A 12,950-nucleotide genomic window follows, 5' to 3' on the forward strand; every position below is an offset into this window, starting at 1 on the left:
ACTCGGCCGCTGGAGGATCAGGCAGTGCTGGTCGGTGAGAGGGTAGAGTTTGAGCTGGAAGTATCCGAAGAAGGAGCACTAGTCAAATGGTAAGACCTGCTGCAGGCTCAGCTGGTACATGCCTGTCCCATATGCACATTCATACAGATCAACGTCAAACCCCATCATTCTACCACCATTCCCACCCAGTCTGATGCTACAGACCAGAACCTAAAACCATTCTGGCTTTGTCATTCTCCTATCCAGGCATGCATCACACTGGTTCCACCCATTCATACTCCTCAACCTACGCAGACACACATCCAATCACTACCCCAGTTCTACACACCCACACTCACTCCTACCCAGACAGACATCCAATCACTACCCCAGTTCTACACACCCACACTCACTCCTACCCAGACAGACATCCAATCACTACCCCAGTTGCACACCCACACTCACTCCCACCCAGACACACATCCAATCACTACCCCAGTTCTCCACACCCACACTCACTCCTACCCAGACAGACATCCAATCACTACCCCAGTTCTACACACCCACACTCACTCCTACCCAGACAGACATCCAATCACTACCCCAGTTGCACACCCACACTCACTCCCACCCAGACAGACATCCAATCACTACCCTCGTTCCACACACACACTCACTCCCACCCAGACACACATCCAATCACTACCCTCGTTCCACACCCACACTCACTCCCACCCAGACACACATCCAATCACTACCCTGATTCCACACACTCACACACACTCCTACCCAGACACACATCCAATCACTACCCTCGTTCCACACCCACACTCACTCCTACCCAGACACACATCCAATCACTACCCTCGTTCCACACCCACACTCACTCCTACCCAGACACACATCCAATCACTACCCCAGTTCCACACCCACACTCACTCCTACCCAGACACACATCCAATCACTACCCCAGTTCCACACCCACACTCACTCCTACCCAGACACACATCCAATCACTACCCCAGTTCCACACCCACACTCACTCCTACCCAGACACACACCCAATTACTACCCTGATTCCACACACTCACACTCACTCCTACCCAGACACACATCAAATCACTACCCTCGTTCCACACCTACACACTCACTCCTACCCAGACACACATCCAATCACTACCCCGGTTCCACACCCACACTCACTCCTACCCAGACAAACATCCAATCACCACCCCGGTTCCACTCACACACACTCACTCCCACCCAGACACACCTCCAATCACTACCCTCGTTCCACACCCACACTCACTCCTACCCAGACACACATCCAATCACTACCCCAGTTCCACACTCACACTCACTCCTACCCAGATACATTCAATCACTACCCTGGTTCCACATTCACACTCACTCCTACCCAGACACACATCCAATCACTACCCCCGGTTCCACACACACACACTCACTCCTACCCAGACACACCTCCAATCACTACCCCGGTTCCACACACACACACTCACTCCTACCCAGACACACATCCAATCACTACCCCGGTTCCACACACACACACTCACTCCTACCCAGACACACCTCCAATCACTACCCTCGTTCCACACTCACTCCTACCCAGACACACATCCAATCACTACCCTCGTTCCACACTCACACTCACTCCTACCCAGACACACATCCAATCACTACCCCGGTTCCACACTCACAGACACACCTACCCAGACACACAACTAATCACTACCCTCGTTCCACACTCACACTCACTCCCACCAAGACACACATCCAATCACTACCCTGGTTCCACACTCAGACTCACTCCTACCCAGACACACATCCAATCAGTACTCCAGTTCCACACTCACACTCACTCCTACCCAGACACACATCCAATCAGTACTCCAGTTCCACACTCACAATCACTCCCACCAAGTTCACAGATCCAATCACTACCCCGGTTCCACACTCACACTCACTCTACCCAGACACACATCCAATCAGTACTCCTGTTCCACACTCACAATCATTCCCACCAAGTTCACACATCCAATCACTACCCCGGTTCCACACTCACACTCACTCTACCCAGACACACACCCAATCACTACCCTGGTTCCACACTCACACTCACTCCTACCCAGACACACATCCAATCACTACCCTCATTCCACACTCACATCACTCCTACCCAGACACACATCCAATTACTACCCTAGTTCCACACTCACACTCAATCCTACCCAGACACACATCCAATTACTACCCTAGTTCCACACCCACACTCACTCCTACCCAGACACACATCCAATTACTACCCTAGTTCCACACTCACACTCAATCCTACCCGGACGCACATTGAACCACTACCCTCGTTCCACAGACACCTCACACTCCCATGTTAGATATTCCTTTTTATTCCAGACAAGGTAGGCTGATGTAGTGGGGAATCTGCAAATGGTGGTGTTCCTGTGTGCTTGAATTTTTCCATAGTTTGGTCTTCTTTTGCTTTTGAAACAGCTGTTTAATTGGCCTTTCCTTTAAATTTAACTTCACTCTGGTGTCATTGGTGGAGAAGGGGAGCCATGTGTTTGTATGGTGTTCTTCTTGTCCCAACATACAATGAAAAGCCATCGATATGCAGGTCATATGTGAGTACAGCACAATGGGGCAGTGAAAAGAAAATATACAGTACAGAATTATAGTGTTACATTTTGTAACTTCAAAACAGTAAACTAATTCAAAGACAGACATGGGAGTCCGAATCGTGTCTAACTTCGTGTGCACTTTGAGTCGTGCCTGTATGACGTGGTAGTGTATTGACATATGCAATTTATGTATTTATTCATATAGCCCATTGTGAATTATTTAAATGAGCAAGAATGCATTATATACATATATATATATATATATATATATATATATATATATATATATATATATATATACACACACATACAATTACTCAAATATTACTGAAATATTAAAAACACAACATACAGTTAGAGAGCTAGTACAGTGCAGGTAGACAAGGTTCACAACGAGGTAGAAAGGGAGATCAAGAGTTCATCTCTTCTGTATAAGAGGTTTGTTCAAGTTTGATTGGCATTTGCTCCTGTCCACGTCAACTGTGTTAAGGTTGAGAGCTTCAAGTTACTAGGAGTGAATGTCACCAATAGCCTGTCCTGGTCCATGATGATGTCACAGCCAAGAAGGCTTACCATCACCTCTACTTCCTCAGAAGGCTAATGAAATTTAGCATGTTCCCATTAACCCTTACCAGTTTTTATCAACGCATTTCAGTTCAATTCCAGCGTGCTCTGTTAAGAAACTTTGCACCTTCTTCTCATATGGGCGTATGTTTCCTCTGGGTGCTCTGGTTTCCTCCCACAGTCCGAAGATATAGGCTTGTAGGTTCTTTGGTCATTGTAAATTGTTCTGTGATTAGGCTCGGGTTAAATAGATGTGTTGCTGGGTGGGGCAGCTCGGTATGTTGGAAGGGCCTGTCCCGTGTGGTGTCTCTAAATAAAATAAAACTAAATTTAAACATCATAGAAGACATTCTGTATGGATGCATACCAGCTCACCTACCCACCACCCTGTGAGCTTTCAATCTCAACAATATCTGCCATCTTCAATGGGATCCTACCTCTAAACTTATCTTTGTCTCTCCCCCAGCTTCTCCACTCTGCTTTCCGCAGGGATCGTTCTCTCCAGGACTCCCTTGTCCACTCATCCCTCCCCACTGATTTCCCTCCTGACACTTACAACTGCAAGCAGGACAAGTGCTGTATCTGCCCCTTTACCTCCTCTGTCAACCAAACGGTCCTTCCAAGGGAGGCAACACTTCACCTGGGGTCCTCAACTGTATCATTGCTGCTGGTGCATCAAGGAGAGCCCTTGCAGACTGGGGCATCACTTCACTGAGCACACTTGCACCATCCACTACAAGTCAGATTTCCCAGTGGACATCTACTTCAGTTTTATTTCCCATTCCCATTCCATGGCCATGGCCTCCTCTACTGTCTCAATGAGGCCACTCTCAGGTTGGAGGAGCAACATCTCATATTCCATCTGGATAGTGTTTGTTGGCATGAACATTGATTTCTCTAGATTCTGGTCATTTCTAACGGCATCCCCTTTCTTCTTTTTCTATTCCCCATTCTGGTTCTCTCTTCTCCTCAGCTTCCCATCACATCTTTCTGTCCTTTCTCCAATGATGCATTCCCCTCTCCTATCAGATTCCTCCTTCTTCAAACCTTTACCTTTTCCTTCTCACTTAGCTCCCCTTCCCCCACCAAACCACCCTCCCCCTCAGCTGGCTTCACCTATCACCTTCTAGCTTATATTTCTTCTTCCCCTCCACCCCTTCTTTTCGAATTCTGATTAAATGTCTTGGCCTGAAACATTGACTGTTCATTCTCCTCTATAGATGATTTAGCAAGTGGGAATAAAGGGATTCTTTTCTAATTGGCTGCCAGTGACTAGTGGTGTTCCTCAGAGGTCAGTACTGGGACCGTAACTTTTCACATTGTTTGTCAATGATTTAAATAGTGGAATCGATGGCTTTGTGGCAAAGATTGCAGATGACACAAACACGGAGGAGTAGGTAGTGCTGAGGAAGCAATGAAATAACAGCAGGACTTAGACAAATTGGAAGATTGGGCAAAAAAGTAGCAAATGGAATACAGTGCTGGGAAACGTATGATTATGCATTTTGGTAAAGGGATCAATAGAACACACTATTATCAAAATGGTTTCAAATGTATACTTAATGTCAGAGAAATGTATACAATATACATCCTGAAATGCTTTATCTTTAGAACCATCCACAAAAACAGTGCCCCCAAAGAATGAATGATCTAAATGTTAGAACCCCAAAGCCCCCACAGCTCCCTCCCTCCCTCCCGCACGTAAATGGCAGCAAGCAGCAAATCCCCTCCCCCCACCAACAAAACAAAGCATCGGCACCCGCCATCGAGCACTCAAGCGTGAGCAAAGCAACAGCAAAGACACAGTACTCCAAAGTCTACTTGTTCACCCGGCGTTCAACATACGACAGGTTCTCTCTCTCCCTAATAAGGGAGAAAAAGGTGTTTCCATTTCACGGCAAGCCGGGAGAGATAACAAACAACTTGTTGGTTTACGATGTTAAAAGTCCGTTACATTACTTCTTTTGAGCTCTGTGCCCAAAGATCTCGAGTCTCTGGGCACACAGCCGTAGATATTCCGACTCCCTCGGGTCTCCTGCTGTGACACCGACCTTCAATCCACTCCTCTCCAGAGCCCTGAGATCCTAAGCCTTTAAAGCCGAGCCGAACTCTTAGGCCAAGCCCTTGGCGTGCCGAACAACAGCCAGTTATGAAGCCCCGAGAGCGGGTCCAATTCCTGCAAAAAACCATCGTCAGCGTGTAACTATGGTGGAGAATGGGGAGATGGTTCAAACATCAGAAGTGCAGAGAGACTTAGAAGTCCTCGTGCAAGACTCCCAGAAGGTTAATTTACAGGTTGAGTCTGTGGTAAAGAAGGCAAATGCAATGTTGGGATTTATTTCAAGGGGAATAGAAAATACAAGCAGAGATAATGCTGAGCCTTTATAAGACACTGGTCAGGCCGTGTTTGGAGTATTGCCAACAGCTTTGGACCCCTTATCTCAGAAATGATGTATTGTCATTGTAGAGAGTCCAGAGGAGGTTTATGAGGATGATTCCAGGAGTGAAGGGGACCGTATGAGGAGCATTTGGCATCTTTGAGCCTGTACTCACTGGAATTTAGAAGAATGCGTGGGGATCTCATTGAAACCTAATGAATGTTGAAAGGAGTAGATAGGGGGATGTGGAGAGGATGTTTCCTCTGGTGAGGGTATCCAGAACTAGAGGGCACAGCCTTAAAATTGAGGGGCAACCTTTTAGGACAGAAATAAGGAGGATTTTTAAGACAGGTGTGTGGAGTTGAGTGGGATCCGGGATCAGCCATGTTAGAATGGTGGACCAGACTCAATGGGCTGAATGGCCTAATTCTGCCCCTATGGCTTATGGTCTTATGGATGCCTGCTGATTTCCTATGGCAACTGCTCTACACATGACTGAAACTGCAGAGTTGTGGACATAGATCACGGGGAACTCTATATCTCTTACTGCCTCAGTAAAGCAGTCAGCATAATTAAAGGCCCAGCCAAACATTCTGACTTCTCCCTGTTCCTATCAGGCAGAAGATATAAAAGCCTGAAAGTTCAGGGAAGGCTTCTACCTCTCTGCAATAAGCTGGAAACAGTAAAGGTCTGAAGAAGGAGGACTCTGATTAGAGAGAAGAGGGACCATGGTTGAAAGGGAAGGAGGAGGGACACCAGAGGAACGTGATGGGTCAATTTTGCTTCTAGTAGAAGATACAAAACATGACAACATATAGCACCAGACTCAAGGACAGCTTCTCTTTGCTGTTATTGGCTTGGTATGCTAAGATGGCACTATTGACCTCACTATCTAGCTCGTTATAATCATGCACTTTATAGTTTATCTGACTTGCATTTTCTCTACAGCTGATATACTTTGTCCTTACCTTGTATTACCTCAGTGTAATGATCTGATCTGTATGAAAAATGTGCATGACAAAATTTTCGTTGTATCTCAGTACATGGTACAGTATGAGAATAAACCATCACCAATAAGAGCAAAAGAGAAGCCGTCCTTGAGTCTGGTGCTATATGTTGTCATGTTTTGTATCTTTTGCCAGGTGGGAGAAGCAAAATTCCACTCTCCTCTTCAATCAGATTCTTCCTTCTTCAGACTTTTACCTTTTCCATCCTATCATCTCCCATCTTCTCACTTCATCCCCCTTGCCCCATCAGTGTGGGTGGGGTCTCTGTTTATTTTGGCTGCTGTTGTGAGGTAGCAGGATGTGTTCACGAGTTGAAGAAGGGAAGTCTGCTCTCTGTGATGTGCGGAGAAAAGTCCTCAACTTTCTGCGTTACTTCTGATTTTGGGCAGAGCAGTTGCCACCATGCTTCCCAGGGTGCATTGTAAAAACTGGTAAGAGTCATTGTAGACATGCCAAATTTCCTTAGCCTCCTGAGCAAGTAGAGACACTGGAAGAAGTAGGGGAGGCTGTTACCAGAGTTTGAGCAAGAAGGAAGGAGGGGTGGACTGTATCTGCTGCTTCCTCTGTTACCCATAGGGAACGGAATGGACAGGAGCTGAAGAGGGAGGAGACCTTCAAGTATCGCTTCAAGAAGGATGGCAAGAAGCACACGCTCTTTATCAACGAAGTGTCCAAGGACGATGCAGGTCACTACACCGCCAAGACCAGTGGTGGTGAGTCGGTGGCTGAACTCCTGGTTCAAGGTAACCGGACACATCATTGATGCCTCAATCTCAGCACCACCCTCTCTCAGTCCTTCTCAGTACCACCCTCTCTCAGCACCACCCTCTCTCAGTCCTTCTCAGTACCACCCTCTCTCAGTCCTTCTCAGCACCACCCTCTCTCAGCACCACCCTCTCTCAGTCCTTCTCAGCACCACCCTCTCTCAGTCCTTCTCAGCACCACCCTTCTCAGCACCACCCTCTCTCAGTCCTTCTCAGTACCACCCTCTCTCAGTCCTTCTCAGCACCACCCTCTCTCAGTCCTTCTCAGCACCACCCTCTCTCAGCACCACCCTCTCTCAGCACCACCCACTCTCAGTCCTTCTCAGTACCACCCTCTCTCAGTCCTTCTCAGCACCACCCTCTCTCAGCACCACCCTCTCTCAGTCCTTCTCAGCACCACCCTCTCTCAGTCCTTCTCAGCACCACCCACTCTCAGTCCTTCTCAGAACCACCCTCTCTCAGTCCTTCTCAGCACCACCCTCTCTCAGCACCACCCTCTCTCAGTCCTTCTCAGCACCACCCTCTCCCAGCACCACCCTCTCTCAGTCCTTCTCAGCACCACCCTCTCTCAGTCCTTCTCAGTACCACCCTCTCTCAGTCCTTCTCAGCACCACCCTCTCTCAGTCCTTCTCAGCACCACCCTTCTCAGTCCTTCTCAGCACCACCCTCTCTCAGTCCTTCTCAGCACCACCCTTCTCAGTCCTTCTCAGCACCACCCTCTCTCAGTCCTTCTCAGCACCACCCTCTCCCAGCACCACCCTCTCTCAGTCCTTCTCAGCACCACCCTCTCTCAGTCCTTCTCAGTACCACCCTCTCTCAGTCCTTCTCAGCACCACCCTCTCTCAGTCCTTCTCAGCACCACCCTTCTCAGTCCTTCTCAGCACCACCCTCTCTCAGTCCTTCTCAGCACCACCCTTCTCAGTCCTTCTCAGCACCACCCTCTCTCAGTCCTTCTCAGTACCACCCTCTCTCAGTCCTTCTCAGCACCACCCTCTCTCAGTCCTTCTCAGTACCACCCTCTCTCAGTCCTTCTCAGCACCACCCCCTCTCAGTCCTTCTCAGTACCACCCTCTCTCAGTCCTTCTCAGCACCACCCTCTGTCCTTCTCAGTACCACCCTCTCTCAGTCCTTCTCAGCACCACCCTCTCTCAGTCCTTCTCAGTACCACCCTCTCTCAGTCCTTCTCAGCACCACCCCCTCTGAGTCCTTCTCAGCACCACCCTCTCTCAGTCCTTCTCAGCACCACCCTCTCTCAGTACCACCCTCTCTCAGTCCTTCTCAGCACCACCCTCTCTCAGTCCTTCTCAGTACCACCCTCTCTCAGTCCTTCTCAGCACCACCCCCTCTGAGTCCTTCTCAGCACCACCCTCTCTCAGTCCTTCTCAGCACCACCCTTCTCAGCACCACCCTCTCTCAGCACCACCCTCTCTCAGCACCACCCTCTCTCAGTCCTTCTCAGTACCACCCTCTCTCAGTCCTTCTCAGCATCACCCTTCTCAGCACCACCCTCTCTCAGCACCACCCTCTCTCAGCACCACCCTCTCTCAGTCCTTCTCAGTACCACCCTCTCTCAGTCCTTCTCAGCACCACCCTCTCTCAGCACCACCCTCTCTCAGTCCTTCTCAGTACCACCCTCTCTCAGCACCACCCTCTCTCAGTCCTTCTCAGCACCACCCTCTCTCAGCACCACCCTCTCTCAGTCCTTCTCAGCACCACCCTCTCTCAGTCCTTCTCAGCACCACCCACTCTCAGTCCTTCTCAGTACCACCCTCTCTCAGTCCTTCTCAGCACCACCCTCTCTCAGCACCACCCTCTCTCAGTCCTTCTCAGTACCACCCTCTCTCAGTCCTTCTCAGCACCACCCTCTCTCAGCACCACCCTCTCTCAGTCCTTCTCAGTACCACCCTCTCTCAGCACCACCCTCTCTCAGTCCTTCTCAGCACCACCCTCTCTCAGCACCACCCTCTCTCAGTCCTTCTCAGCACCACCCTCTCTCAGTCCTTCTCAGTACCACCCTCTCTCAGTCCTTCTCAGTACCACCCTCTCTCAGTCCTTCTCAGCACCACCCTCTCTCAGCACCACCCTCTCTCAGTCCTTCTCAGTACCACCCTCTCTCAGTCCTTCTCAGCACCACCCTCTCTCAGCACCACCCTCTCTGAGTCCTTCTCAGTACCACCCTCTCTCAGCACGACCCTCTCTCAGTCCTTCTCAGTACCACCCTCTCTCAGTCCTTCTCAGCACCACCCTCTCTCAGTCCTTCTCAGTACCACCCTCTCTCAGTACTTCTCAGCACCACCCTCTCTCAGTACTTCTCAGCACCACCCTCTCTCAGCACCACCCTCTCTCAGTCCTTCTCAGCACCACCCTCTCTCAGTCCTTCTCAGTACCACCCTCTCTCAGCACGACCCTCTCTCAGTCCTTCTCAGTACCACCCTCTCTCAGTCCTTCTCAGCACCACCCTCTCTCAGTCCTTCTCAGTACCACCCTCTCTCAGTACTTCTCAGCACCACCCTCTCTCAGCACCACCCTCTCTCAGCACCACCCTCTCTCAGTACCACCCTCTCTCAGTACTTCTCAGCACCACCCTCTCTCAGCACCACCCTCTCTCAGCACCACCCTCTCTCAGTCCTTCTCAGTACCACACTCTCTCAGCACCACCCTCTCTCAGTCCTTCTCAGTACCACCCTCTCTCAGCACCACCCTCTCTCAGTCCTTCTCAGCACCACCCTCTCTCAGCACCACCCTCTCTCAGTCCTTCTCAGCACCACCCTCTCTCAGTCCTTCTCAGCACCACCCTCTCTCAGCCACACCCTTCTCAGCACCACCCTCTCTCAGCACCACCCTCTCTCAGCACCACCCTCTCTCAGTCCTTCTCAGCACCACCCTCTCTCAGTCCTTCTCAGCTCCACCCTCTCTCAGCCACACCCTTCTCAGCACCACGCTCTCTCAGTCCTTCTCAGCACCACCTTCTCTCAGTCCTTCTCAGCACCACCCTCTCTCAGTCCTTCTCAGCACCACCCTCTCTCAGCACCACCCTCTCTCAGTCCTTCTCAGTACCACCCTCACTCAGCACCACCCTCTCTCAGCACCACCCTCTCTCAGTCCTTCTCAGCACCACCCTCTCTCAGCACCACCCTCTCTCAGTCCTTCTCAGTACCACCCTCTCTCAGTCCTTCTCAGCACCACCCTCTCTCAGTCCTTCTCAGTACCACCCTCTCTCAGTCCTTCTCAGTACCACCCTCTCTCAGTCCTTCTCAGCACCACCCTCTCTCAGCACCACCCTCTCTGAGTCCTTCTCAGCACCACCCTCTCTCAGTCCTTCTCAGCACCACCCTTCTCAGCACCACCCTCTCTCAGTCCTTCTCAGCACCACCCTCTCTCAGCACCACCCTCTCTCAGTCCTTCTCAGTACCACCCTCTCTCAGTCCTTCTCAGCTCCACCCTCTGTCAGCACCACCCTCTCTCTGTCCTTCTCAGCACCACCCTCTCTCAGTCCTTCTCAGTACCACCCTCTCTCAGTCCTTCTCAGCACCACCCTTCTCAGCACCACCCTCTCTCAGCACCACCCTCTCTCAGCACCACCCTCTCTCAGTCCTTCTCAGTACCACGCTCTCTCAGTCCTTCTCAGCACCACCCTCTCTCAGTCCTTCTCAGCACCACCCTCTCTCAGCACCACCCTCTCTCAGTCCTTCTCAGTACCACCCTCTCTCAGTCCTTCTCAGCACCACCCTCTCTCAGCACCACTCTCTCTCAGTCCTTCTCAGCACCACCCTCTCTCAGCACCACCTTCTCTCAGTCCTTCTCAGTACCACCCTCTCTCAGTCCTTCTCAGCACCACCCTCTCTCAGTCCTTCTCAGTACCACCCTCTCTCAGTCCTTCTCAGCACCACCCTCTCTCAGCACCACCCTCTCTGTCCTTCTCAGTACCACCCTCTCTCAGCACCACCCTCTCTCAGCACCACCCTTCTCAGCACCACCCTCTCTCAGCACCACCCTTCTCAGCACCACCCTCTCTCAGTCCTTCTCAGCACCACCCTCTCTCAGTACCACCCTCTCTCAGTCCTCAGCACCACCCTCTCTCAGTCCTTCTCAGCACCACCCTCTCTCAGTCCTTCTCAGCACCACCCTCTCTCAGCACCACCCTCTCTGTCCTTCTCAGTACCACCCTCTCTCAGCACCACCCTCTCTCAGCACCACCCTTCTCAGCACCACCCTCTCTCAGTCCTTCTCAGCACCACCCTCTCTCAGTACCACCCTCTCTCAGTCCTCAGTACCACCCTCTCTCAGCACGACCCTCTCTCAGTCCTTCTCAGTACCACCCTCTCTCAGTCCTTCTCAGCACCACCCTCTCTCAGTCCTTCTCAGTACCACCCTCTCTCAGTACTTCTCAGCACCACCCTCTCTCAGCACCACCCTCTCTCAGCACCACCCTCTCTCAGTACCACCCTCTCTCAGTACTTCTCAGCACCACCCTCTCTCAGCACCACCCTCTCTCAGCACCACCCTCTCTCAGTCCTTCTCAGTACCACCCTCTCTCAGCACCACCCTCTCTCAGTCCTTCTCAGTACCACCCTCTCTCAGCACCACCCTCTCTCAGTCCTTCTCAGCACCACCCTCTCTCAGCCACACCCTTCTCAGCACCACCCTCTCTCAGCACCACCCTCTCTCAGTCCTTCTCAGCACCACCCTCTCTCAGTCCTTCTCAGCTCCACCCTCTCTCAGCACCACCCTCTCTCTGTCCTTCTCAGCACCACCCTCTCTCAGCCACACCCTTCTCAGCACCACCCTCTCTCAGTCCTTCTCAGTACCACCCTCTCTCAGTCCTTCTCAGCACCACCCTTCTCAGCACCACCCTCTCTCAGCACCACCCTCTCTCAGCACCACCCTCTCTCAGTCCTTCTCAGTACCACCCTCTCTCAGTCCTTCTCAGCACCACCCTCTCTCAGTCCTTCTCAGTACCACCCTCACTCAGCACCACCCTCTCTCAGCACCACCCTCTCTCAGTCCTTCTCAGTACCACCCTCTCTCAGTCCTTCTCAGCACCACCCTCTCTCAGTCCTTCTCAGTACCACCCTCTCTCAGTCCTTCTCAGCACCACCCTCTCTCAGCACCACCCTCTCTGAGTCCTTCTCAGCACCACCCTCTCTCAGTCCTTCTCAGCACCACCCTTCTCAGCACCACCCTCTCTCAGTCCTTCTCAGCACCACCCTCTCTCAGTCCTTCTCAGCTCCACCCTCTCTCAGCACCACCCTCTCTCTGTCCTTCTCAGCACCACCCTCTCTCAGCCACACCCTTCTCAGCACCACCCTCTCTCAGTCCTTCTCAGTACCACCCTCTCTCAGTCCTTCTCAGCACCACCCTTCTCAGCACCACCCTCTCTCAGCACCACCCTCTCTCAGCACCACCCTCTCTCAGTCCTTCTCAGCACCACCCTCTCTCAGTCCTTCTCAGCACCACCCACTCTCAGTCCTTCTCAGTACCACCCTCTCTCAGTCCTTCTCAGCACCACCCTCTCTCAGCACCACCCTCTCTCAGTCCTTCTCAGCACCACCCTCTCTCAGTCCTTCTCAGCACCACCCTCTCCCAGCACCACCCTCTCTCAGT

General features: G+C 51.5%; 1 protein-coding gene across 1 annotated transcript in view; it reads left to right on the forward strand.

The window, feature by feature from the left end:
- LOC140729835 (myosin-binding protein C, cardiac-type-like) overlaps positions 1–12,950 on the forward strand; it is a gene marked incomplete at its 5' end in the record, with an annotated part of 441,607 nt that continues 428,657 nt past the window's right edge. Inside the window, 2 exons of the mRNA XM_073050048.1 lie at positions 1–89; positions 7,159–7,325. Coding sequence (XP_072906149.1) covers positions 1–89; positions 7,159–7,325 — 256 coding nt within the window. The remainder of the gene's footprint in view (positions 90–7,158; positions 7,326–12,950) is intronic.

The sequence above is a fragment of the Hemitrygon akajei genome, chromosome 6 (assembly GCF_048418815.1).
Source record: "Hemitrygon akajei chromosome 6, sHemAka1.3, whole genome shotgun sequence".
NCBI lineage: Eukaryota > Metazoa > Chordata > Chondrichthyes > Myliobatiformes > Dasyatidae > Hemitrygon > Hemitrygon akajei.